The following is a 25,543-nucleotide window of genomic DNA, read 5'->3' as shown; positions in this document are numbered from 1 at the left end:
GCTTGACACCTGTAAATAATTTTTAATGGGTTTATTCTTTATTTCATGCCTTTCTTCTCATAATTATGTTGCATTTGCATTGCAATGTGTATTATTATTCAAATCTTTTTTTAGATGTGAATATGTTTTGCTGAAGGGGCGCTATACCAAAGATGGTGACTTGATATAACCAAGTCGTTTGATTGCAATTGATGAAATACTTATTTCTACGGCAACTGAACTAGCTATTCGATGTTAAACTAGAATTGAAATTGATAAGATATACCATGAGTATAGATTGATTCCAAAATTATTTGTCTTGTCACGGTAGGTGGACGATTTGTACGGGGACCTGGCCGGCTACGCGAGCTGCTCAGTCTACAACTTTTCGGCCGGCAGCATCGTGGCAAGAATAGCACTGGCATTTGACAGCGGGTCACAGGCCGACGAATCGACGGTCCTGAACTACACGATTGCACAACTGGAGACTAATAACGGGACCTTGTCAACCAACGGAACAGTGTTCACTATCGACACAGAAAGCGTTACTGTCGCAGGTAAATGTCAACTACGAATGCTCTTCATTGTCTCAGGAAAAATGACAAATTTCCCCCACGCTCCCTTCACTCATAACCAGGAAGAGAAACGAATCATATCACATGGAGAAGTGAAACGGTAGCGATGAGATTTATTTCTTCTTTTTTTCAAATCAATTCATTTCACTTTATTGATAATATCATCATATCATGATTGTTTTCATAAAAAAACAGAAATATGTAGAGTGTAAAATGTAGAGTGTAAAATGTGTCGGGAAGTTCACAAAGAAAGCCAAAGGTTTGAGACAGATGTAATCCCCTTTGTAGAGTTGAGTAGGTACAAATAAACAAATACAGAATTGATGATATTTGAAGTGTTGATTCATGCGAAACGTTATAAGCGTTATGATCATCAAAACGGTCCTGATATTGGGACAAACGTTGGCAAGGACGGTAGTCATTGGGATAGTGTGAATGGACTTGACATTAAGTTTATCTGTATTCATCTTTACCATTTACACTTTTTTTATTGTTATCTCCCTCTCTCTCTCTTTATTCCCATCAGTCTTATTCTCTTTTATTTTTGTCATTTGCATAACAGCAATCACTGACACAGCAACTACAACTTCAGTAATCACAACAGCGATGGATTCGAAAGTAACAACTGGAAAACCAACTGAGAAGGGTGATTATTATTTCAAAACCTTGTCAAATTAAATTGTTTTTGATTGATCCACTTGATCCATGGTATGTCATGCACTCTGTTTCTTCTCTTGTCTCTTATAATTTGTGACCATGCATCACAAAACAAACAAAAAGTCGCCAGACAAAGATTTTAAGTTAAGAGTAGATTCTGAAAGAGGAGACTCTAAGCTTGAAAATGATGTATAACTCAATTCAATTGGACTCTCCTAACCTATCTAAATATTGCAAAGAAAGGACACACTTTGGAAAATGTGAACTGAGAAATCAGGCTCTGAAGTACAGGGTGTATTCAAGTGCTCAATCTTTACTCAGCTATGCCAGCTGTGGGGTGAATGGAACAAAAAACAGGATGTTGGCCACCGGAGCGACAACAATAAAGGGATTATCAGATAAAGCTGAAATTCAGCATGCTACAATAGCACATTCTGTACATAATTGATGTCGGCTTTCAATGCGATAGCATAATTCTTTCCAAAGTTATTGGAGTTGAAAGTGAAGTGTATGAACAGGGTTTTTGAGAAACGGGAAGAGGGTTCTATGAGAAACAACTAATCACACTATTCCACCAAAAAGTGTTCGAGAAAACGCACGTTTCTGTTTGTTTTATGATCCCAAACCTTGATATGATATTGAAAAAGACTTGCTCTTTCAGAAAAAAAAAAACTTGCTCTTTCAGAAAATATGAAAAACTGAAGATTGGTTAGGTTGACCCATTTCACCTTTTTTCAGTCCTCACACAAAATCACTGTGTACGACTTTTTGTTCATTTTGTGATGCACGGTCACATTTATTAGATGCACTTCTTCGTCTGAACCAATCTTCAAAATCCAAGCATAAATATACATATTAAGAGTCTTCTCTCAATTAGACGTGATCGCACAGACACAACGTCTATAATGAGTATGTGTGCTTTAATCCTTTTCCTTTGTCACCTTGTAAAGGAGTGTGATCACATTCCTATATCTAAGGCAATGTGTTTGTTGAGATAATAGAGACTGAAAGTATATGCTCTGTATCAAGTGCCATAACAGTATGGCTACTACTATGATTATTATTGTCATTATTATTACTATCATTGTTGTCTTTATCGTGCAACAATCAATCAAGGAACAAACGCATTATGAACGCGTCTGAAGTCCTTATCACGAGTTCTAGAGTTTAACCAAGTTTGTTTTCCTTGATATTGCCTTCTCAGACGACAAGTGGAAAATCGTTGCATACAGCATGATTGGCGCGGTGGCTGTTCTCTTGATTGTGGTTGTCGTCCTGGTTGCATGTGGTGATTGCATCACCTCTTCTTGTCGCCGCGGCAACGATAAGATGCTTGTCACCATCAACGGCAATCCGGTCAGAATCAGTGACGGAGTTGTGGCTGAGGAAGTAAGAAAATCGCGCTCTCCCAATATTTCTCTTGTTTCTCTCTCTATCCATCTTTGTCTATCTGTCACTCTCTCTCTACTTATTCATTTATTTATTTATTTATTTATCTATTTATCTATCTATCTATCTATCTCTCTCTCTATCTATCTATGTATCCATTTTTCTTTTATTACCGAGGAATTATTGCTTATAACCAGATAACAATCCGTGCAGTCATGTTTAAACAAGGAGTGTCTCGTCTTTCTTTCTCTTTTTTTTTTCTAATTTTTTGTTCTAGGGAATTTCACCCTGGCAGACTTACAACTCGCACGATTTCACTTTCTACCCTGGCTACTGGGCAAGCTCGGACGACGGCCAGAACAATCCCGGGGAAATGGAGATGAGTGCTGCGGCGAGCCGTGCCCCGGTCGGGAGCCACGATCAGGACGGTGATTTCATCGACGATTACACGGACGATGAAGAGGAGGCGGACGACACGGTCTTCGACGAGGCGAGGTTTCCGCCTCCACCACCAACTATGATGTCGTCATTTCCAGGCGAGTCGCCGCTTCGAGTTAATCATCATGGCAATGCTGATGATGACGTCAACAATGTGACATATAACGTCATGGCTCATTGATGACGCCATAACACTCATAGTCATTTAAGCTTACTCTGTCTGATATTCTCAATGCGGGTGGCAGTTATATAAGAAAACGTTGGCCTAAAGGTCAGTGTAGCAGAGAATTTTAGGCGCTGTTTGTAAATTTTTAGTTTTTCTATACCTATGGAATTTGAAGCGTTTTCCCTATGAAATGGCGTATAAACATGGCTAGTCATACCTCCTCCCACCAACTCTTTTGATGTCCATCATACATTCTTACACACATACATTCAATAGTGTGATTTTTTTTTTTTTTTTAAATCAACACTCATATTTTAGTGAAGGATCTTTGCCATAAACATACAGATATAACAAAATAAAACGAGAACAACCAAAAAGGAAGTATTGGTACATCTGCTCATTATAATGTAAAAGGAACTTTCTTTATCTAGCTTTCATACTGGTATCACAATTAGTCAACACAGTGTCTGTATGACCATTAAGATTTTTATTCAATGAATATAAAGAATATAACATTATATCAAAAGACAGTAGAAACTTAAGTTTGAACGATATCTTGTACAGTGTTTGTATATATTATATTGATACACTTATTCACATGAATATATTTATTGTCCAGAATAATAGTGTCTTCACCAGTCACAGTTTTAGCGCAGATGATATGGGTATAATATAGAGATGAATATGACATGTAATGTTTATGATGTATACATACATATACATATCAGTAACATATTGCCAACACGAGAGCGTAACACCACCCAATGAATTTCCATGCGAGTTCCCCAAAGCCGCGTGGTATGTTTTTGAATCTGTATACTACAGTATTTGTTATTTATTATGTTTCATGTAGAGTAAACAAAACAATCTTCCAGATATTTGTTGATTTACATAAACCATTGCACATAGATGATTTTTATATATTTGTATAATGTTATTTATATATAATATATACTTGTACACATTTAAAGAGGACAAAATAAAACCAACAACACAGAGTCTGAAACACTCTATAATGTCGAAACGTTTACAGAACAAAATTTTGTCTTGATAAACAGTTTGTGTTGTTTAAGATAAAATCATTTGTATATTTTCATATACCAGTCTGAGAAACTTATTGTGATTATGACTATATGATTCTCTCTCTCTCCCTCTCTCTAAATGTAATATATCAGCATTACAGATAGACGGAGAGATAGGTAGAGAGAAACGCATAGAGAGAGAGAGAGAGAGAGAGAAAGAGACTGAGAGAGAGAAAGGGAGAGAGGGAGAGAGAGCGCGAGTTTGGTGTCTGTTTAGACTCATGGTGCTTATATTGCACAGGATATTTTGCCTCGGTTGCAATGTTAAAGGGATGGTATAGTTTTGGTTGAGATGGGGGATTCAGAGTTCAACATACAATTCTAAGACGTATTCAAAGTTTATTTGATGAAAACCAGTTTTGAATTTGCTGAGATAATCATTGCTGAGATAAAGTGGTCCTAATGAAAGGTGGATCCCACCTTTTAGTGTTTAGTAGGACCTCTTTGTTTGTTTGTTTGTTTGATATCTCAGTTATTTAAAAGCCAATTTTCATTGATTAATCTTGAATTCGTCTCAGAATTGTGTGCTCTTTAATATTATTTCATAAGAGGCTTTTCATATCTCACAAAAAAATTGACACCTGAAGTCCCTTTCAACCAACATGACCAAAACAGTATACCATCCCTTTCGATAGCTAGCCAACAGACTAAGAACAGAAAGAGAGCGAGGAAGAGAGATGAATTGTTGGTTGTTGTTTTTTTTTATACACGATTATTTTTTGCACATTTACACAACTTTTCAACGAATTGCTCCCTCAAGCATCACGTCTATAATCTGGTGAGTGTTTACACATGTGACATTCGTCATCGTGTACTTTTGTAGAATGACCTAAGATGCTAATTTGGAAACTATGGTCTTCATATGATTTGGTTCATGCACAGCCACCTGCAAATGTTCTGTCTCAAAGTGTTCCGCTCTGCAAACAACGATCGCTGTAATGTATACCAGCGCTATGAAATGATTCACAGTCAGCCAGGTGACTCCATATATACACACAGACATGGGTGTGGCTTGTTAACATGACTTTATACCAGTATTCCAAATTGCTTCCTCTCCTTCGTTTACTTGTTTCATTTAAACGTTTTCGCATTGAAATATAGAAACACATAATATAACAATGAACTGACATGTAACTCGTCGTTGAAAATACTCATATAGGCCTAGTTATGAAGCTACAGTCATTTGAATGTATTCGTTGATTCATGCGATGAAATTTTTGTAGATAATATGCAATGCAACAAATTCAATGCATATGTAGAAACAAAGAGAGAAAAGCAGATGACCGCTGTTATGCAGCCATTACGTTACAAGGACGGTATCTTTAAAGATAAAAGAAATGTCCACACGTTCATGTTAAAAACAACCAAAACAAAACAAAATAAAGACATCGTGTATTTAAATAGTATGTGAGAATTTGGTGTCTTTTGTAGTGAGTTTATTGTGAGTGTGTGTCTTTGTGTGTTGATGTGTATGTGTGGGTGGGCTGGAGCTTGTGTATGTGTGTTTGTTTATCGAGGAATAGAAGGAACAGTAAGTACTGTTTGTAGGAATTACGAATAAAAAATACTTATGTCATAATAGCATTTGTGACCCAGCATCACAAAATCAACAAAGATTCCCCTAACACTGATTTTTAGGTAAGGACACATTCTGAAAGAGCAATATTTAAGCTTTAAAATGATATATAACTCGATTCAAATAGACTCTCCTAACCTATCTAAATATTGGAAGAAACGCACACACCCTGGAAAAGTGTGTACTGATGAGAAAAGAGTCTGTTGAAGCGCTTAGCCGTGCTAGCTGTGCAATATGGGACAAAAAAAAAAACCAGGATGTTTAAGACGCATCGGCAAAAATAATGAAGAAATTATCAGATTAAGCTTTAAAAGTTTTCACACTTTCAAAGCAGTAGCACCGTCCTTCCAAAAGTTATTAGAGTTGAAAGTAAAGATTGTGTAAAGGATTTTATAAGAAATGAAAACTGACCTGTAAGACATACCTAATCACACTATTCTGTACGAAAAATTGTTCTAGAAAAACTGCTAAAAACACAATTTCCTTTAATGTAAAAGAAGAATCGTTCTTTTCAGAAAATATGAAAAACTCAAGATTGACCGGGTTAACCCGTTTCACCTATATTTCGAGTCCTCATGTAAATCAGGTCGTGCGACCTTTTGTTGGATTTGTGACGAACGGTCCAACATTTATAGTGTCATTACTTTATTTCCTGTTGTAAAGATTGGAAGTATATTTTTGTTGTTGGGTGTTACATAATGCTATCTTTTTTAATGCAACTGGGTATAGTTACTTCAGTGAAATGCTGGCTCTCTCTTATTTTAGAATGGATCAATAGTCATGATAGTAGGCCTTTATTGTGATGTTATGGATCTGACCCTTGGCGTGAAGAAACTGGTAGACATCAAAACGTAATACAATTGCTACCTCTTTCCCTTAAAAATTGTATCAAGGACATTGTTTCGTCTTATGCTTTCATTTCTTGAATAAAAACACAACAGTCACAACAGCAACTGATTCTTTACTATTGAATTAAAATTTAGCATTTTCTCAGGTGTCTAATTATGTTTTTAATAATGCAAACGGTGTACCGCTGCCTCGTCAAAATTTGTCTCTATACAACATTACTTCGTCTTATTTGTCATTTTCTTGAAATGAATACACAACAGACACAACAATTATACTATCGATCACACCAACCGCTGACCAAATGTAATATCATATCCAGTTTTAATTATATTTCTCTTTATCTTTCATTACTCTACATATATATTGACTTTGTTAGTTGAAATTTGATTGCTTTTACTGTTGATTACTGACATGTTATACGTTTCTGTCGATATTGTTTTCAAAATTGCTATTCAAAATCCCAGTGCTCTTACGTATTTGTCTCTGTATGATTTAAAGGCGGTACAATCACAGCGATATGCTGTGGTCACATTATGGCATTCGTTTGCGTCACAAGAATGTTTTTTTTTCTTCAGACCGCAATGTGGTGAATAGTTAGAAATGTCATTTAATATAAGACTTTAATGGCTTCAGACCAAGCTCGACCTCTTTGGAGGACCTCTTTGTTCTCGTTTTAAAGACACTGCCTACGTATTTGTCACATTGCCGACATATTTTCTGTGGCCATTTCCCCGCGTATTCTAAGTTTCGAGGATATTTGCCATATTGGTCTTTCTCAAACACGTTTTTACCCCCAGAGTACACAAAGGCCTTTCCCAAATTTTTGATAGTCAAACACCGCTCTCATTTTCATATCCTACGCAAGGAGATACGCTCAACAGTGTTTGCTGTATGGGCGTATAGTATGCACCCATATTCGTTGAGAGCAAGGGGGAAAATGGAGATGGATGGAGCGTTCTGCTATGCACACAATGGCTGAAGGGTAATCAGTCATCCAGACGAGAACCTAGTAGCTGAAACATTTCCAAAGTGTGTGCACATTGATATCTTAATTACAAATTCAGCGATAGAGCCGCGACGAATGTGTCTCTCTCTATCAGCGTTCCTTTCTGCTACTTGACACCGTGAAGTTTTATTTTTTACCTATGTGGACTCTTGGAGGTATCTGCTTAACATTATAATTGTATGCACCATAAGAGTTGAAGCGGATCTGTCAGGTAAGCCTTTCAAAGTATGAGTTTGTTTCGCTTTACTTTGTTTCCTATTGTCTTAAGTTCATCAATCTAATGTGAAATGTAGATCTCCTTTAATGATTACATATGTTCTAAATGTTTTATGATTATCATTACAACAACTGTACAGATTTGCCTAGTTTGAATTATTCAGGTGATCTTGATGTCCATTCTGGAAAGCCATTTGCAAAGTTACATATTCATAGTGTGGGTCGAGAAAGAGGAAAAGCCATCGAAATGAATGGTACTTCAAAGATTAAATCATGTTAGTTTTCGATAAAAAGGAAAAGTAACAATGATAAAGATTTATAAGTATTTTTTTTTTTTTTGCGGGGAGGGGGCAGGAATAATTTTTGTATTACCACTAGCTTTACGTTACTCTTGAATGGCATGCTTTCGAAAGGCGTGGTAGCTTCTCATACCTTTGGCAACTTACCGGTGATCACAAAGTAAAAGAATATGAAGTGTTGACAGATGAATATGAATGAAGAAGGGATATTGCATTGACATGATCATTTAACCCTTCTTTATAAATACACACATGTATATATCATTATTAGTTTGATAATAAGTATTAATTCATTGAAAAGGTATACCCATATTCAAGCCAGCTCCTCACAACATGAAGCGGGAAGAATCTTATCATTCCGATTCATTAACTTGATTTCACTTAACTTCTTCAACGCACTGAAAACCATGTCCGTAATAAGCGTTTCATCGTAAGTGACAACTCTGATGAAAATATATTGAAGAGCTTAGATTAAACAACAACAACAACATTTATCAATTTTCAGCAACCTGAGATTACTATTTTAGATTAAAGCTCCTGAAAAACTGAGAAAATAATTGGAAAATACATGATGATCTTAATGATATCTTCAGAAATATTTCTTATTTTGTGACGAATCCAGTATCATTGAACGTGTTTTTGCATTCAAACTGTACACTATAATCCAATAGTGCATACATAGTATGTGTATTTATGTATGTATGTCGATATATTTCATGCATATAATATCTTAATAGATATGAATATGTGCGTCAAGGCCAGTTAATATTAAATTTCTATGACATCACAGCAAACTATTACTTTAAAATGTAACTATAGATACCAATACTCTGACTCAGCTGGACAAATCACCTCGGAAGACTTAAATCAGAAATGGCACGGAACTTTCAACGAGTTCACATTTATCTCCCCATGTTGTTGATGATTACGGTGGCCATGAAAGTAAACGCGGGTGAGTATAGTCATACCGTAAATTATGTTACTTCATTGATGTATTGAAAGTAAATCTATGTTTTATTATCATTTACATCTTGTTGGTGTTTTCTCTCTCTTTTTTTGTCTTGTGTGAGTGCGTGTTTATGTGTGTGTGTTTGTGTGAACGCATGTTTTTCCAGCTGCACCTGCGTGCGTCCAGTATGTGTATAATATGTGTGTGAATATCACTGTGCTGACTTCTTGTATGGGGACCTACCCCGACAAGCATTTGCTTTTCTGTAATCTAATCTGGAACATAAATATAATCATCATTTTTGAATGTGACGTATTCTAGATTGATTTCAGTCCATTCTGTAACATGAAAAAAAAATATTTAAGGTCCGCATGCACAGAATTTTCAAATATTTGCTACTATTCATTGATCTCTAGATGTATGTTACAAATGTAATTTACGTGGAAACTTAATAAATGAAAATGAAATGAAATACATGTATCTTCTTGTACGAATTCCCGATGTGCACAAGGAAACTAGACTTAACGTCGATATGTTCCTTTTGCGACCAGTCACCACTCAATCCTACGAAAGTAGCAATGAAAGGCTTATTCCCTATTTTCAAAGATTTATTTTCTTAGTACATATTTGCGTAAGCCTTTAGGAAGGAACTTATCATACCATTGTCAATGCCAAAGATGATATAATGGAATGTAAACAGAGCTTTCATATTACCACCTTTACCAATAATCCTTAAATGGAGTAGAAGCTGCTTAATATTTGCAGGAGCTAAACATAAGGAAACTGCTGAATAGAAAGATTGAAAGGGTATTGACACGCCCATATTGACCGATCCGTATGCTAGCTGAAAACACCGAGTATCATAATACCCTCGCGTGAATACCTGAGAAAACCGACTACGAATGTAAAAATAAGTGGGTGATATAGTATAATATCGTATTCGCTTTCCCAAAATTCACTTGAACAAAAAGAAAAAAACCCACAAAATAAAGATACTGACAATTGTAGTATGCACACAGTGACCAATATGAAGCCTTTTTTGAAGGAAAGTCAATAGACAGTACACCAAAAGAAAAAAGAAAAATAAATGAACAGAGTCGCATAGGTCATGATTCACCACTTGCATATTCGAAGAAGATCAAACATTACCAATAGTTCAAAGATCCCGAGCCAACTTTTACTGGACCATTCCAAAAAAAAAAAAAAAAAAAAAGAGAGAGAGAGAGAAAGCACAGGAATGCAGGTACCATTTAGTGCCGCCGTGGACTTTGAAATGGTGTTGTCAACACTGCGTCTTTATCATGATATTCCCTTTTATTAACATTGCTCTCTGGCTTTGAACTTCTTTAAAATAGGGAGCATTAGATTATCGCGGCGCGGACGCTCAGAGGAAAAAAAAAACTGCTCTGAGCATGCACAGATTTGCTTAATATCAAAAGCGACCTCGCGTCGTCTGAGTTTGGGCGGTCGGTTCTGGGTCATTTTTGCTTCCACTCAACTTCACACAGCAGACATGTGGTAAAGAGCTACTTGATTCAATGATCATACAGGGCCGCCATTTTATCTTTATAGGGTTGCGATCTCTTTGGTCTGAATTCACAAAGGTGGTACAAATGAAACCATGGTTCAAACCATGGACAAAAACCATGGAGCGCCAAGTGTCGCACGGAATATTTCGTTACAAAATTGGTCATTTCGTCGACAAAAAGTCCTTTTCGTTAATGAAATTATCTTTTCGTTAACGAAATTATCATTTCGTGGACGAAATGTTCATTTAGTTACAAAATGTTGTTATTTTCGTTACAAAATAATAATCATTTCATCGACGAAATGACCTATTTCGTAACGAAATATTCCATGCGACCCTTGGCGCTCCATGGTTTTTGTCCATGGTTTAAACCATGGTTTCATTTGTAGCACCTTCGTGAATTCGGGCCATTGCGTCTAAAGCTACTTTGCTATCCATACGACGCAGAGAGAGAGAGAGAGAGAGAGAGAGAGAGCGAAGAAAATGGCCAGCCCTATCGTCTAAAACATTCGCGTCGCAAATCTAGAGCTCCCTAATGCGGATATACGAATAAAGAAAGATAGTGTCCATACTGCTATTGTGACTATGATCTGTGATGTCATCACCCACTAGCCCTTTGTGAGCTATGAGCACTCTGGCACAGAAATTTTCACAGCTTTGAACGCACTGTTCCAAGTCCACGGCACATAATACTTGAAAGAGTTAAACCTCCATGCTCACAATGGATTTTTTAGACAATGCAAATGTGCCTAAGAATGTATTATGTATTTCATGGGATACGTACGAAGTATATAAGCAAAATGTTTAACTGCAGCCTCCTAACACACCTATGGTGAGGAGCCATCAAGACATTATTTTTTTAAACAATTTGAAAACACCCACTTGTCAGTTATTGATTCTACTTTCTGGTGATTTAGACGTATTTGAATGAAGAATGCGACGTACTTGATACAGTGTTATTAAAGAATGGAGCGATTGTGGGCAAGTTACATAATAAATCTGGAATATAAACTCAGTCATGATAATTGAATTGCTTGGAAAAGATTTAAAAAAAAATCCCACTGAAAAGCCATTGAAGAGAGAGAATGTTCAGGGTGACAAATATCTATTAATCCATGTCCTTTACATTGTCATCCGCCAACCCGAAGATTGCACGTTGCCAACAGGTGATGAGTATGCGGGCACAGCCTTTGACCCAGAGCTAGATATCTACCCATCAGGCACGTTTCTGCGAATGAGCTGTATACAGGGTACGCCTCGCGATGGATCATCGGTCAGTTTCTGCCTCGGAAATGCATGGCAACAATCACTCCTCACATGCTACGGTGAGCCAAATCAAGACATTATTATGCAATGGTCTTCCATATCCCCACCATGAATTATAGCATACGGGGCAAATCTCTGCTCTCTGTTCATAATGTCCTTTATACACACAGAGGCTTTTATGGTAGAGCAATTTAATCACACTTACATTGTTTACAGGGATAGATTGTGTATTGCTGACATAGAACACACACACACAATGCCTGGAGACAAAGCATTTTAACAAGTAAATATGTTTGGTTTGGTTTGGTTTCTGCCTTTTTCCAAATCACACATAACAAAAAGAATACATATATTTAGAAAGTAACATTACACGACGTATAAGTCAGCTTACTGTCTTACAAATTAATTCAAAGTACATTATATACATGCATATACATAAAAAAAATGTTCAGAAGGAAATCGTGGAATTAACCGTTGTATATTATGTAAATAACGATTGATTATTCATTCAGAATATTATACCATGTCGTTACATTAAACGAATTTCACAAGGAATAAAAAAGGAATTTGAATGAATTGATTTTAAGATTAAGCATTTCTTTTTTTAAATTAACATGTGATTTGGTTTGTATTCTCTATCCATATGCAGCCAACTGCGACCCTCCCAATTCTAGGAACGGGGCAGCGTACGAGCCATCCATGACTTCTTACACCGAAGGGACAACCATCACCTATTCCTGTACCAATGGAAATGACTTAATTGGAACCGACCAGGCTACCTGTAGAGATGGTGTTTGGGACCCTCCTCCAGTCATTGGAAACCCGTCTTGCTCAGGTGATACCTTACCTCTCCTTAAATCAACGTCAATGTATTTGTATTTCTATTTGTACACTATATCATTATCATGTCGCTCTTTTCATTATGTATAATGCCTATAATATCTATGTTTGAACGGATAAAGCTTCTATCATTGGTTTCCTGAGGTACAAAACAAACTTATCTTTTTGTTGTTATTGTTGGATGACTTGATAGGAAAACATAAAAGTCTAGAGCAGGTAGGACGTATAATGTGCATAGGTTATTTCATACTTTATCATCCACAGTGTATTTGTTATTCTTATTGTTTGATAAAACAATTATTATGATTTGTGTAATCAGGGAGGTGAGTTCGTCTCACCTCCCTGATGGTATCTTGTTTCATCCTTTTGTGGGATGGAAGTAGATGACCCTTCTTTTGATATGAACCGAAAATTTAAAATGATCATTTTTAGCCGACTCAAATATATACGGTGATTATATATTCTTTTCCTGTCTTTTTGTGCCTCTTCCTATACAAACGCTTTCTGATATTCCTTTAGAAACTTTTTCCCAATATGAGTTAGCAGCTTCCAAAGAGTTTTCATCATGAAAAGTCCTTAATTTGAGTGTAAGTAAATTGCATTGGCACTTTGAACCAGGTGCTCTCCTTCATTCTTCATCGTCTCGTTCTGTATGAAGTCAAACCATGTAAACCAGATGTAAACTTTACTAGATATGCCATAGTACGCACTTCTGTATATTCCTACTTTACTTTACATTCTGCTTTAAATGTGCTTTTGATAAGTTGTTACTACAGATCTACTATGACAAAAGGTTGCGTTCGTTTAATGAATATTGTGCAAAATAGTAATAAATAATGCGAACGGTGGACAACTGTTTTAAAACTATTGGTCTCCAAAGTATGCACGGTTCCGAGCGGCGGCGATGACGACAACACACTCTTCGTGCCCGTGCAGTCCGAGTATGAACCGGACGATTCCGTAGAGATGAGCTGCAGAGATGGAACCACGGGCGAGGGAGCCTCAAACAGTGTATGCGACGGAGAGTCGTGGGAACCCGAACTTCTAATCTGCTACGGTGAGAATTAAGATTCAGTTCTGTATAGTTCAGCGTATGTTATCGAAGCTCCGAACCTGCTTCAGCCAATTGTTGTTCTTCAGCTGATTGAATAAGCACCACTACAGATAAGAATCACAAGCAATGAAAGAATTAATATTAAACAAGATCGGATAAAATGAATAAATTGTCATTGCACCAAACGAGTATTGGTTGTAATGTATTGACATGCAATCAGTTAAAATAAAATGAGATTTAGTAACAGTGTAATGCCAATACACTTACAATACCCGAAAATGAAATGGATTGAATTGAAAGGAATACAAAAAAAGTCATATTCATCACTGATCATAGTTTTGTTCCTTTGACTGTTGTCAAAACTTGAGGAACATTAATTGAAACGAAGGAACAAGCAAGCAACATTTCGAAATCAAAGTAATAAAAGATTATGTCTCTTCATAGTTTATTCTCCACCGATCCCTCCTCAGGGAACTTCAGTACAGGCTACCACTTCACTGTGCATAATTCTAAATCGACCTATAGATACCGATTTGTGGGGAAGGCTTTAACTTTTTAAGTCCTTAATCTGGTTGTTCATAAAAGCTCCAAGGCTGATACCTCAAGACCTCTATATGATACTAACAGCAACAAAAATTAGTAACCGAAGTAATCTCTTATGATGGCGATATAAAATGTAATACTAAGTTCTTTCTAACTCACTCGAGAATGAAGTCAGGTTTCGACCACCTGTCGTCCATAAAATAATTAATCGAAGTGCCAAAGATGCTTCTAAATAATATGAAATGTGTGGAAAAAAGGGGAAGCCAACAAAAGAAAAGGACATTACAATGAACCAACAACAATCATACAGTAAACAAAGAAAGAAACAAGCAAACTCTAAATGAGTTTCATCGTATGTCATTATCCAGGCCCGTATGAACAGCCACGTTACATTCTTTATGTTATGATAGATCTTGTCACATGCAAATTTTGGTGCCGTGCTCCCGCGTCACAAAATAAATAATGTCATCTTTTTTCCTCTCTTTGAAGCTGACTGCGAAGCCCCGGATGTCAACGTTGACGTTACATACCAACCGATCCAAAATGCATACACTCATGGGGATGTTTTGATCTTTTCATGTTTAAATGGTAACAACTTGAGAGGAGACAATGAGACGGTGTGCACCAACGGCGCTTGGGAGCCTGCCACAACCACCGAATCTCCGTCCTGCGCTGGTAAATGTTGACACTTTCTTTTCTCCTTGACTCATTATCATATTTTTTTTTTTGTCTTGGTGCATCTGTTAAAAGTTCATGTGCTTTCATTCACAAATAATGTGTGAATAACGGAAAGAGAACTAAGAAAGAAGCAGACAAGACACAGAAACCTACGCAGTAGATTGGCAACGACATCACTGATACGAAAAAAAAAAAAATAGTGGAAAATCAACATCAAATGCTTCGAAGATATGAAGTATATATGACTATCAGTGAGGTGCCGCATTCAAAATACTAACTATTCACATAGAGCATGGAGAGAATAGTATTAGAATGAATTATGTGGTAACCAGTGTATTAGCATGGTGATTTGTTCATGGATCTCTTCATTGTGACAAAAGATATTTCTCACACAAAGATATTGACGACGACGACAGCAAGAAAAACAACAACCATAACAGCATAAACTAAATCGCTCTACCTTTTATCTTCCTCAACCCCCAAGGAATTACAACCATATTGCCAACAACGGCGCCACCAACCGAGGACGCAGTGACCACATTGACAACGTCGGAAACCGACAGTGTGACGAGTGCAGCAACTGAGGCGGGCGTGTCGACTTCGGCGACCCCGAATCCAGAAACTGAAACAAACGCTGGATTTTCCAGCGGAACTGCATCCGTTTTCACGACCGAACCTCAAGACGGTACGGATATGGGTTCGACCACCGACACACCAGATGCAACAGAGGCCGAATTGACAACACAAGTTACGGATGAGCCGGATATCGGATCAACAACAGAAATCCCAGTTGAGACAATGACATCCAGTTTAACCACAGAATTACCGGATAGTACTGGATTAACGAGCGAACCTGTTTCTGGAACTGAGACCGATTTGACGTCTGCATTAAATAGCGGGACCGAGTCTAGTGATAGAACCGATAGTGCCACGGAAAGCGAGTTAACGTCCCAGTCAGATGGCGAAACCGATGCTACATTCTCTACTACTGGCACAGCAGGAGAGATTATTTCTGGAATGACAACTGCTATACCAGGAACAACTGAGCTCGGTCTATCTTCCGCGAGTGGACCAGGAATACTGGACCGGCTGATGGAACCGAGGCCATATTCACCAGTGAAACACCAAGCGGGACCGGGTTAGGATTAACGACTGAACTACCAAGGGAGACTGATAGTATTTTCACCGAGACTCCTGTTGGGACAGAATCTGGGTTGTCGTCCACGGATTCGACGGCAGTTTCCGAAGGAAATACTAATTTTGTCATTACCACAGCGTTGACTGATGGGACTGATTTTGGAGATACGACGGAGTCACCTGCTGGAACAGAAGCAGGAGTGACAAGTGGTATTTCAGGCGTGACACCCCGTGGCACATCGACAGGCAATGCCATGGAGACCGAGTCCGCACCGACGACTGATGGTGAAAGTGACACAGCATCAACAAGTGAAATTTCGAGTGGTACGGAGTCAGGTGTGACAACTGAAACGTCAATGGATACGGACGACGTGTTCAGTACACGGGCTTCGCGAGAGACCGAGTCCGGCTTGACCAGTGAAGTCACCCAAGGAACTCGGGCTGCAATGACGACCCAGTCTTCAAGCCTGTCTTCGCAGAGGTCAACAGTCAGAGTTACTGGCGATACCTCCCAGGCATTAACAACCGAGCCGTCCAGCGAGACGGATTCGGGGCTAACTTCTGAAACTACAGGTGCGACTGAAGCTGGATTAACCACTAGTGCGTTTGGAACCAGTAATACAGAAGCGAGAGTGACATCGGCAAGTCCCGGCGGGACTCAGTTCCGGACACCGACCGACGTTTCCGTTGCCACTCTTCTGATATCAATCACTGAGGAACCTTCTGACACAAGGACGTCCTCTACGACAACAGCATCGTCCACCTCTAACCCGACGTCTTTTGAGTCCACACAGTCGACGAATGCCGCTACTACCGGGCTGTCACAGACAAGCAGTACTGCGGAGCCCACAACAAACGAAGCAATTGCAACAACAGCTGGTGTCATTACAGAACGTAAGTTTTTTAACGTTCGAACTCTTCATGTTTCGACAAAATAATCTGATTTTGAATGTGCCTGTCAAAACGTCCAAAATAATGCACACGTAAGGATTGTTGCTGCCTCTTCTCTGAGTTTACACTTGAAGAACTACTGAAGATGACATGCCCTAAATTTTGCTATTAAAGTCAATGATTTGCTACACCTCCTGTTTGTAGTATCGTCATTTCCTTGATCTGTGAACGTACTTTAGATAAACCAAATAATTCAAGCTATTTAGAGAAATTGATTTTCACTTTGAAATGCCTCATATCATTCTTTAAAGTGGTGAGCATTCTATGCGATCATCAAGCATTTTGTATTGCACCGTGTTATCTGCACAGATGATAAGTGTGCAGTTGCCGTACCATTAGCAAAGGGTACTAAATAGATGATAAAAAGGCAAGGCTCATTAATAGACAATGATCTTTCCCGGGGGTTGTTTCATCTTCACGAATTTAGTGATAATTGACAAAAAGAGATTTTTGTGGATCTGAACTTATTGAATAAATTATACATAATTTTCATGGAAAAAGAGCAGAATAAAACCAAACTGGAACTGAAACTGAAATATCAGTCCTTGATGATCAATCTTGTGAAACATGTTATTGCCAAAGATTACCGAAAGGAAGCAGAATGTCATTGCATTTCTTTCTTCATGAACTATGAAGCAAATATCGTCTGTCATTTTTAAATGCTTATCCTGTCCAGTATTTTGTTTGTTTGTTTGTTTGATTATATTTCAAACTTCATTTCTTTTTTAAAGTACCTGCATTCCAATAAGCTGCTACTAAGTAGAATGAGTGGGATTACTTAAGTGGAGGCTATGTTGCAACCTCTCAGTTGCTTATTGACTGATTCAGAGGTGATAATGGCAAATAAGAATTATTGACCTTTATGGTGACTATTGCTCCCCAAGCTCAACTCTGTTTCAAGTTGCTAGTGTTTCGGTACTCCAGTCTCTAGATAGTATTAGCGCCCTCCTTTGAAAGAGTTACTGGCAATGACAAAGAAGGTGAACGCATTCATCTACTCGTCCTATTCAGACAGCGAAAACATTCAACTTGTTAAGCGTAATTATGCTTAGTACTTACCACGTATGCCACTAAACGATATTGTACATAAAGCTTTATTCAAAACATGTACGGGATCGGTGCGTTGAATATGAAGATTATTACTTTTCAAGCAAAATCTTCGTGGTGATTCTGATAAAGACTGATATTTATCTCAAAGCAACGTAGGAAAATCAATTTTAACAACAAGAAATGCTCGCGGACTCTGTTGTAACCCCAAACGATCTGACGATGATATGAAAGTACCACGTGGTCATGACTTCCATTTTACTTGATAAATGACTTCAACAGAGAATCTCTGCAACGGACAGTGTGATGAGGAAAGACAAGACTGCGTCAATGGAGAATGCGTCTGTAAGGAGGGTTTCGAAATCCCCTACGAAGAGTCCGTGTGTGAACGTAAGTGACAGCTGCACTTTTTTACTTAGCGCTCGCAAGTTCGTCGTAAGTGCGTTGCATGGTTATGGTTCGCCGTAAGTTCGTGGCATGGTCATGGACACACACACACACGTGCCTATTCCTGGAACAACTTAGGTCCAACTTTGCCTCGGTGTATTAATACGTCCCTGCATTGCTCGTGCGTGTCAATGATTACCTTCCTCTTATGTCTTTGTATCTGCCATTATTTGAAGAGTTTGTTCGCAAAAACCCAAACCCAAAAAAGTCCATTTTTGAAGATTTTGAAGTACTGTCTCTGTCATAAAGCACAAAATAATACCTTTTAAAAGATATATTGGTCACTACATATAAAGGTACATTTTTGAAGTTATGGTCAAAAGAAGCAAAAATTTTCTAATTATTTTCTTTATTTTTCTTGACCTTTAATCGCAAATATCTCCATTTGGCAAATATGGACTTATCGGTTTTTGCAAACAAGCTCTTCATTTCTATCTGTGTCTCACTTGCTCCGTGTAGTTATCCTAACCGTTCTCCCCATGTAAAGTCCCATGTCATATTCTTTGATTCCATCCACCTTTCTTGTTTATGTTCCACATTTTTTTTTAATATTCCACACTGAATTATTTATGGCAGAAAAAAATCATAGGATATAATTTTGATAGATTAATAACATCCTTCTTTCTCGTCATTTTCATCGACGAATGTGTAAACAATCTTTTCTTGCCCAGATAATCACGAGTAAACATGAGGAAAAAGACTTAAAAAAGATAGTCAGGCAAGATTATTGTTTACTTCAATAGGTCACCAAACAAGTAGTCAAACATGTATGAATATCGTGAATACTACTTTTCTACTCCTTTATAGTTGTCTACATAAACATACAAATCATACGTTGCTGTCACAAAGTGTACACATATCTCAGAGCAAAATAACAATTTAACCTAGGCTGACTCGTTGAAAAGGTTGTTTTTTTTGTTGTTTTCCAGCCATTACGTTTTACAGCATTGTGCTAGCAATCACGGAGTTGAATGGTGGCAGTGCCATCTTCACGAGCGAGCTCAGCAACGTAGCCAGTACAGCATTCATATCTCTGCAGTTGACCGTTTGCACCGGAGTGAGTAATCAGGAACTTTCGTTTCTTTTTATTTCATCTCCAAAGCATATGATTACAACATTTGAATGCACATAATACTACCATGGGCGTCACTGGGGTAGGTGGGTGGGTGTGTGTGTGTGGGGGGGGGGGGGGTGGTGCGTTGGTGCGAACGCCCCCACCCCCTTCAGACCCTTAAAAAAGTTGTACTTATCAGTGCTTATCAAGTATGCACGCACAATTTATTTCACACCCCCCCCAAAAAAAAAAAAAACCACACACACACACACAAACAAAAAACAAACAACAAAACAAGTTTCCATGCTCCCTCGTATGCGCACGGGTGAGAGGCCATCTTTTATCTTTTTTGTTTTCTTAATTTAATTTCATTTATTTTTATTATTTTTTTTTGCTTGTCAGCTGATGAAACCTAGAAGTGAAAGTTGCGCGGAAGTCCCCCCCCCCCTTTCTTTTTTGATAGAAATATAAACGCAGCTCCTTGAAACAAAGCTGGTGACGGCCCTGACCAATGATTCAACAATGTAATGGAAAAACAAACTATGAACAGTGATTCAATTTAGTAATTTCAAGACAATTACGGAAAAAATGATTACAAATGAATACGAATGCTACAATTCAGTCCCCAGACTTAAAGAGTAGCGTTGGAATACCATGCGGCAATGGGAAGGTTGACCTTATTCGGTTATTAGAGCTTTATCCCTGGTCTTATACCACCATTCTACAAATATTTTCTCATCGGTCACTTGTCTGAAGCAAAGTTTGTTACTTACGGTCACCTACCGAAATGTATAGTATCATAGTCTAATGAATCCGACTTGTGTTGGTTGTTTCATACAAACACTAGTCACAATGTACAGACTATAAAAACTAAATGACGCTTTCATTGAAATTCTGGTCAAGTATTTTGTCATATATTAGGCTCTTCTTGATATTCTGTTGAAGATTTCATGACACAATTTTCGTTTTTAAAGTATGTTGTTGTATCAGCATAGTATCAGCAGTCTCTTGGAATAATGGTCTAAGCATCAATGTGTATCTTCATTAAGTCAGTATGATATGATAATAATTGGAGTCTAAGGGAGCGTTTTCCCCGAGCACGGTAACGGCAACGATCCGGTATTTTGCTATTTACTTAAAAGGTACGCCGAAAGGAATCATGTCTGGTTCTGTTTAAAAAAAAATGAATCAATGATTCGGTACAAAATTACCAAAAATGTAATTCTTATGTCAAAATCAAGAGCAACAAAATCACCAGTTGAAGATTAATCTTGTAACTGAATTATCAGCTGGGAAGTGATAAGATGGTTACAAAATCAGACATGGTTCCTATTGGCGCACCATGGGAAAAAACAAAACAAAACAACAACAAAACAAAAAACCAAAGCAAAACAAAACTGGACCGTAGCCGTTACCGCGCTCGGTGTAAACGTGCCTAAGAGAGCTAGAATAATCATAAGGTGGGGCAACCAATGACTATTTCAAACATTCTCTACGAAATTGTGTGTGTAGCTTTCCCGAGCGCTGGATAACTTCTTTCTGGGGTTCAAGTCCTGCTCGGTCATTAGTTTCGTCGACGGCTCCATCATCGCCACGGTACGGGTGGGATTCGCCAACACTACCGGGCTGGACCGGGACGGAATTGATGCCGCACTCGATCTGGTGGAGAACGGTTTCTTCGGGCTTACCGAAACCAACTTTACCATCGATCCAAGCTTGACGGAAGTGAATCGTGAGTTGATCAGTATAGTTCAGTAGACTTTCATATCACTTGTATGTTACACAGAGTATCAAGTTTGTATTTACTACTGAAACCCCTAAAGCTGCAAAACAAGATCAGAAACAAGACTTAACATTGCTAAACAATCGAAGTTTGAATAATTATTGGAAACCGAATGATGTCAAACATTCATAAAATCAAATGAATATATACATAAATTATATGATTTTTCAACAAAAACAAAACTTTACCACGGGGTTTGCTAGGGACAGCTCATAAGAAGATCCCTTGGCTATGGAGTGTCTGTTCGAGAAAACATTATACAAATATACCAGGCCTGAGAGGCTCTGGTTGAAACTATGCGCATGAGGTCACCGAAGGCACATAGTTTCAACCGGTGCCTCGAAAAAATGGCCTGGTATATTTGTTTTATATCCCTCCCAATGAATTTAAGAGTATTCGACTGCTGGTATTCTGTAATTTACCTCTTTTTTAAGGGCATCTTGCTTTACTTTTCAAGAAGATTGACTAGTCATTCACGCTCGGGAAAGCAGCTCAGCAGGAGGGCAGCGCGTACGCGTACTATGAAGAGACAACTGCGCGCTCAGCCGCTGATGAAGTGTACTCGGTGCATTGCTGTAAACATGCACAAACTGCAAACTCACTACGCGCTTCATACATGCAATACGCCTATCCGATCTGTCAACAAGTACGTTCGGTTGCCAGTGCGGTGATGTGCGTGCTCGAGCTGATCAACGATGTGACTGTGAGCTGCAGTTGATTGTGTTTTCTGTCGTCTTTCTACCTAGCTGTCATGTCTGTACATGAATATGGACTATCATTTCCTGTTAAAATGCAAGTATACATTGTAAATTTGGGTAGCATTCAGTAACAGCGTATAAGGTTAAATTATAGGCACTGGAAAAATTCTAGCAATTAAAGCATCGAGTGCCACTGTAAATTCGTGTGATTCGTACGGTGTTCTAACGTAAACAGTGAACAAGTTAGACTCTAACTTACTCGTTAGACACTCTAAAAAATAATTATTAGGAATGAGATTACGGGAAATAGGGCCTACTGTTAGACAGGTAGAACTAACGTTAGGCTTAACTAGCGCTAACGTTAGAGCAGGCCTACTATACTGCAGTTTCGTTTGTCAACATCTTTTGGGTGGGTCGCTCGAGTTTAATAGTGAACTGCGAGACCAACTTTCAAACGGCGAAGCATGAACTCCCCAAAGGCCTACGGTACGTCGAAGAACCGTACCCTAGCTTGCTTATTGTTGTCTAATTATAGATCTACGATATCGCCTACTCTGTTGTAACGTAGAATGAGGGCTTTATAAGAGTCTGAGTCTGAGTCTCTCTAACGTAACCCGTGTCGCATTGAGTGTATGCGTGCCTTATGGTTCTCGCGAAGTGCAGTGATCTAAGGCGCCGCGATACCCATTCATTTGTACATGAAATCTCTCGCGAAGCGAAGGTGCTGCGATACCCATTCATTTACACGTGAAATATTTCGCGTCGCGACGCGAAGCAAAAAAGGCGCGAAAATCACCAGCGTGGTATAGTATACAAATAATGACTGCTTATGAGGGCACAGTTAAAATTATGGGCCCAAGGTGATGTGAAAACCGTAACTATGCCCGAAGCGAAGCTGAGGGCATGGTTATGGTTTTCACATCACCGAGGGCCCATAATTTTAACTGTGACCCGAATGTCAAGCAGTTATTATTTGTTTTATATACCGAAAATATAGATTCCGAAATATAGATACCGAAAATATAGATTCTAGTCTCTTTTACAGCACTTGTAATCAATGTTGATAGACAGCGCGGTGGTCGTATCATTGGTGCGTACATGAGTGATCATCTATGTGTGTACTATGTGTATGTACGGGGTTACGCGAGTTGCGACTGTCTCCAAACCAGTCCGCTAGTCTCTTTTACAGCACGCTGATCGAATGCGCGGTGGTTGTATCATTGGTGCGTACATATGGGCGATCTATGTGTACGGGGTCGCGACTGTCTCTAAAACCTATTTACGAACTGTGCCCGCGCTCCGGTCACAGTAACTAAAAAATAGGGCACAGCTATTTTCATGACTCCCCTTTTAACCAATCAGATGAGAGGATTCTAGAAATGAGGTATATAATTTTTACCATTTCCCTAGGGAGTATAGTCTTTTTCGCGCACTTGTATGGTAGAATTATGTTTTGTTGTTTACAGTGCTCTCGACCAATCAGAGGACGAGATGCATTTTGTGAGGGATATAAAAAAAATGTAGGCCCCTATACATATTCACGGTTATGATATTTAGGTTTTTCTCTCTTATGTTTCTGATTCTAACAATAATAACTCCAGCAATAATTGGAGGCTGTTTTTGTTTTTTTTTTCTCTTTACTCTGCTCCCAGTATGAAATTTGCATGTACCTGATACCGAAAACGGAACTTGTCATGTGTTTAATTTAGATATGATTGATATACCGATGTTGAAAACAAAGGGTGACTGGTGTGTCACCTGTTTTTCCATAAGTTCTGTTTATTTAAGGTCATCTAACTACGTTTTACATACCTTGAAATTGTATTGCTTCCTTTCCTTCTGACAGATATGATGGAATGCTAACCACACAGAAAACAAACACGAGCAGCTCTATTCTACTCTTATAATTGCATTGTTATTATCAACATTTTTCCGTTCATTAGTGTTTTCATATTCTTCTTTAGTTTATAACTGTTATTAGCATTCTCAAAGTACTAGTATTATTATTATCTTCTGCTACCACCATTATGTAAACACGAACCGTTTAACGACAACAGCCCTTAGGGAACTGTTTGTGGTCATTATAGATTTTTAAAGTCAAAGTGTTTAATAACCTGTCCATTCAGCTACCGATGAGTGCGCCCTTGAACTTGACAACTGTTCTCCGAGGGCAAACTGCATGGACCGGGCGGAGAACGGTTTTACCTGCCAGTGCTGGGACGGCTACATCGACCGGTCCGAAGCGCAGTACCCCGGCAGAGACTGCGCAACCTGTAAGTCCCTAGGGTGCTAATCCTTTGCGTGCTTTGAGGGTCAATTGGTACAGAAAACCCTTTAGCCTTGTGCACACTGTCCAAAGCTCCTAGCACAGAAAGGATTAATTAAAAGTAGTCGCTATTTGCTGCTGACAAACGATATCACTGATACATAATATCTCGGCTATAGCACCTGTGTCAACATACACACAACACACAAACACATGCAGATGTTTCATTGCATGCAAACACTCACGCACACACTTAACGATGTACAATAACCTCCCTGGTTCAATGTAGGCATATGTGCGAGTGTGTGTGTGTGTGTGTTGGAGGGGGGGTTACATTATGGTTATGGTCAAAACCGAAACATAGTTCTGAAAAGAGTTCCAAATTCATTTTCCACCATTTGATATATATATATATATATATATATATATATAGTGAAAACTTTGAGCAAAGAAAATGGGTTTTCATCGGGATTCGAACCCGAGAACTTCGGATTACACGTGTTCGCGTGATTATCAAAAACAAAACTTAAAGACACTCAGTCGTGGCGAGTGGTTTGTGCGGCACGGAGACGAACGCAACACGCTGCCTCCCCCATTCTGTATCAAATGTAGTGACCCCCGAATGAGAATAGCGCTGGCTCAATGGGTCAGCGAAAATACGGTAGGCTACAAGAGAGCTCCCTGTGCTTATCTCCTAACCCAAAATGGCTGTCCCGAGAGCTTCCGAATGGACGCACACTCTCAGTGCGCATGCGCATGAAGAGAGGCCAAAAGAGCCACGCGTCTTCTGGCCTCTCTCCTCCAATCACCGCAGCTCGCGGTGACAATATTTGTGTATGATGCGTACACACACACGCACACACACACACACACACACACACGCCGCAGCGTCTTCTGGCCTCTCTCCTCCAATCACCGCAGCTCGCGGTGACAATGTTTGTGTATGATGCGTACACACACACGCACACACACACACTTGTCTCAGTGGTAGCATTGTCCCACACGTTTATGGATATAGCACCGAGTCTGCCATTGCGCAATTGCACGCACAAACTTCGGTCGTTCGGAGT

General features: G+C 38.7%; 2 protein-coding genes across 3 annotated transcripts in view; both read left to right on the top strand.

Annotated features, from left to right (window-relative positions):
* Positions 1-7,747: 7,747 nt before the first annotated feature.
* Positions 7,748-16,233, top strand: LOC139727309 (uncharacterized). 2 transcript variants are annotated; one of them, XM_071638266.1, is made up of 7 exons: positions 7,748-7,928; positions 9,072-9,184; positions 11,858-12,034; positions 12,625-12,810; positions 13,696-13,872; positions 14,902-15,087; positions 15,575-16,233. In XM_071638266.1, exons 2-7 carry the CDS (start codon positions 9,106-9,108, stop codon positions 16,231-16,233), a joined length of 1,464 nt encoding a protein of 487 aa, XP_071494367.1. In that variant the 5' UTR covers positions 7,748-7,928; positions 9,072-9,105. The 2 variants fall into 2 exon arrangements, with proteins under 2 accessions (XP_071494367.1, XP_071494366.1); XM_071638265.1 differs by having other exon boundaries at positions 9,052-9,184.
* Positions 16,231-25,543, top strand: part of LOC139727308 (uncharacterized) — a 25,980-nt gene continuing 16,667 nt past the window's right edge. Inside the window, exons 1-5 of the mRNA XM_071638264.1 lie at positions 16,231-17,121; positions 18,508-18,615; positions 19,602-19,729; positions 21,239-21,458; positions 24,334-24,480. Coding sequence (XP_071494365.1) covers positions 16,482-17,121; positions 18,508-18,615; positions 19,602-19,729; positions 21,239-21,458; positions 24,334-24,480 — 1,243 coding nt within the window. The 5' untranslated portion in view covers positions 16,231-16,481. The remainder of the gene's footprint in view (positions 17,122-18,507; positions 18,616-19,601; positions 19,730-21,238; positions 21,459-24,333; positions 24,481-25,543) is intronic.

Source organism: Diadema antillarum, unplaced genomic scaffold (genome assembly GCF_040938485.1).
Source record: "Diadema antillarum isolate AM-2024a unplaced genomic scaffold, OU_Dant_1.0 seq00000124_RagTag, whole genome shotgun sequence".
NCBI classification, from domain to species: Eukaryota; Metazoa; Echinodermata; class Echinoidea; order Diadematoida; family Diadematidae; genus Diadema; species Diadema antillarum.
This window is presented reverse-complemented; position numbering and strand designations above follow the sequence as displayed.

Coding starts and splice junctions, on each gene's coding strand:
- LOC139727309 (XM_071638266.1), top strand. CDS start 9,106: ATGGCACGGAACTTTCAACGAGTTCACATTTATCTCCCCATGTTGTTG. Junction 12,035..12,624: donor ATCACTCCTCACATGCTACG/GTGAGCCAAATC, acceptor ATCCATATGCAG/CCAACTGCGACCCTCCCAAT. Junction 15,088..15,574: donor CGAATCTCCGTCCTGCGCTG/GTAAATGTTGAC, acceptor TCAACCCCCAAG/GAATTACAACCATATTGCCA.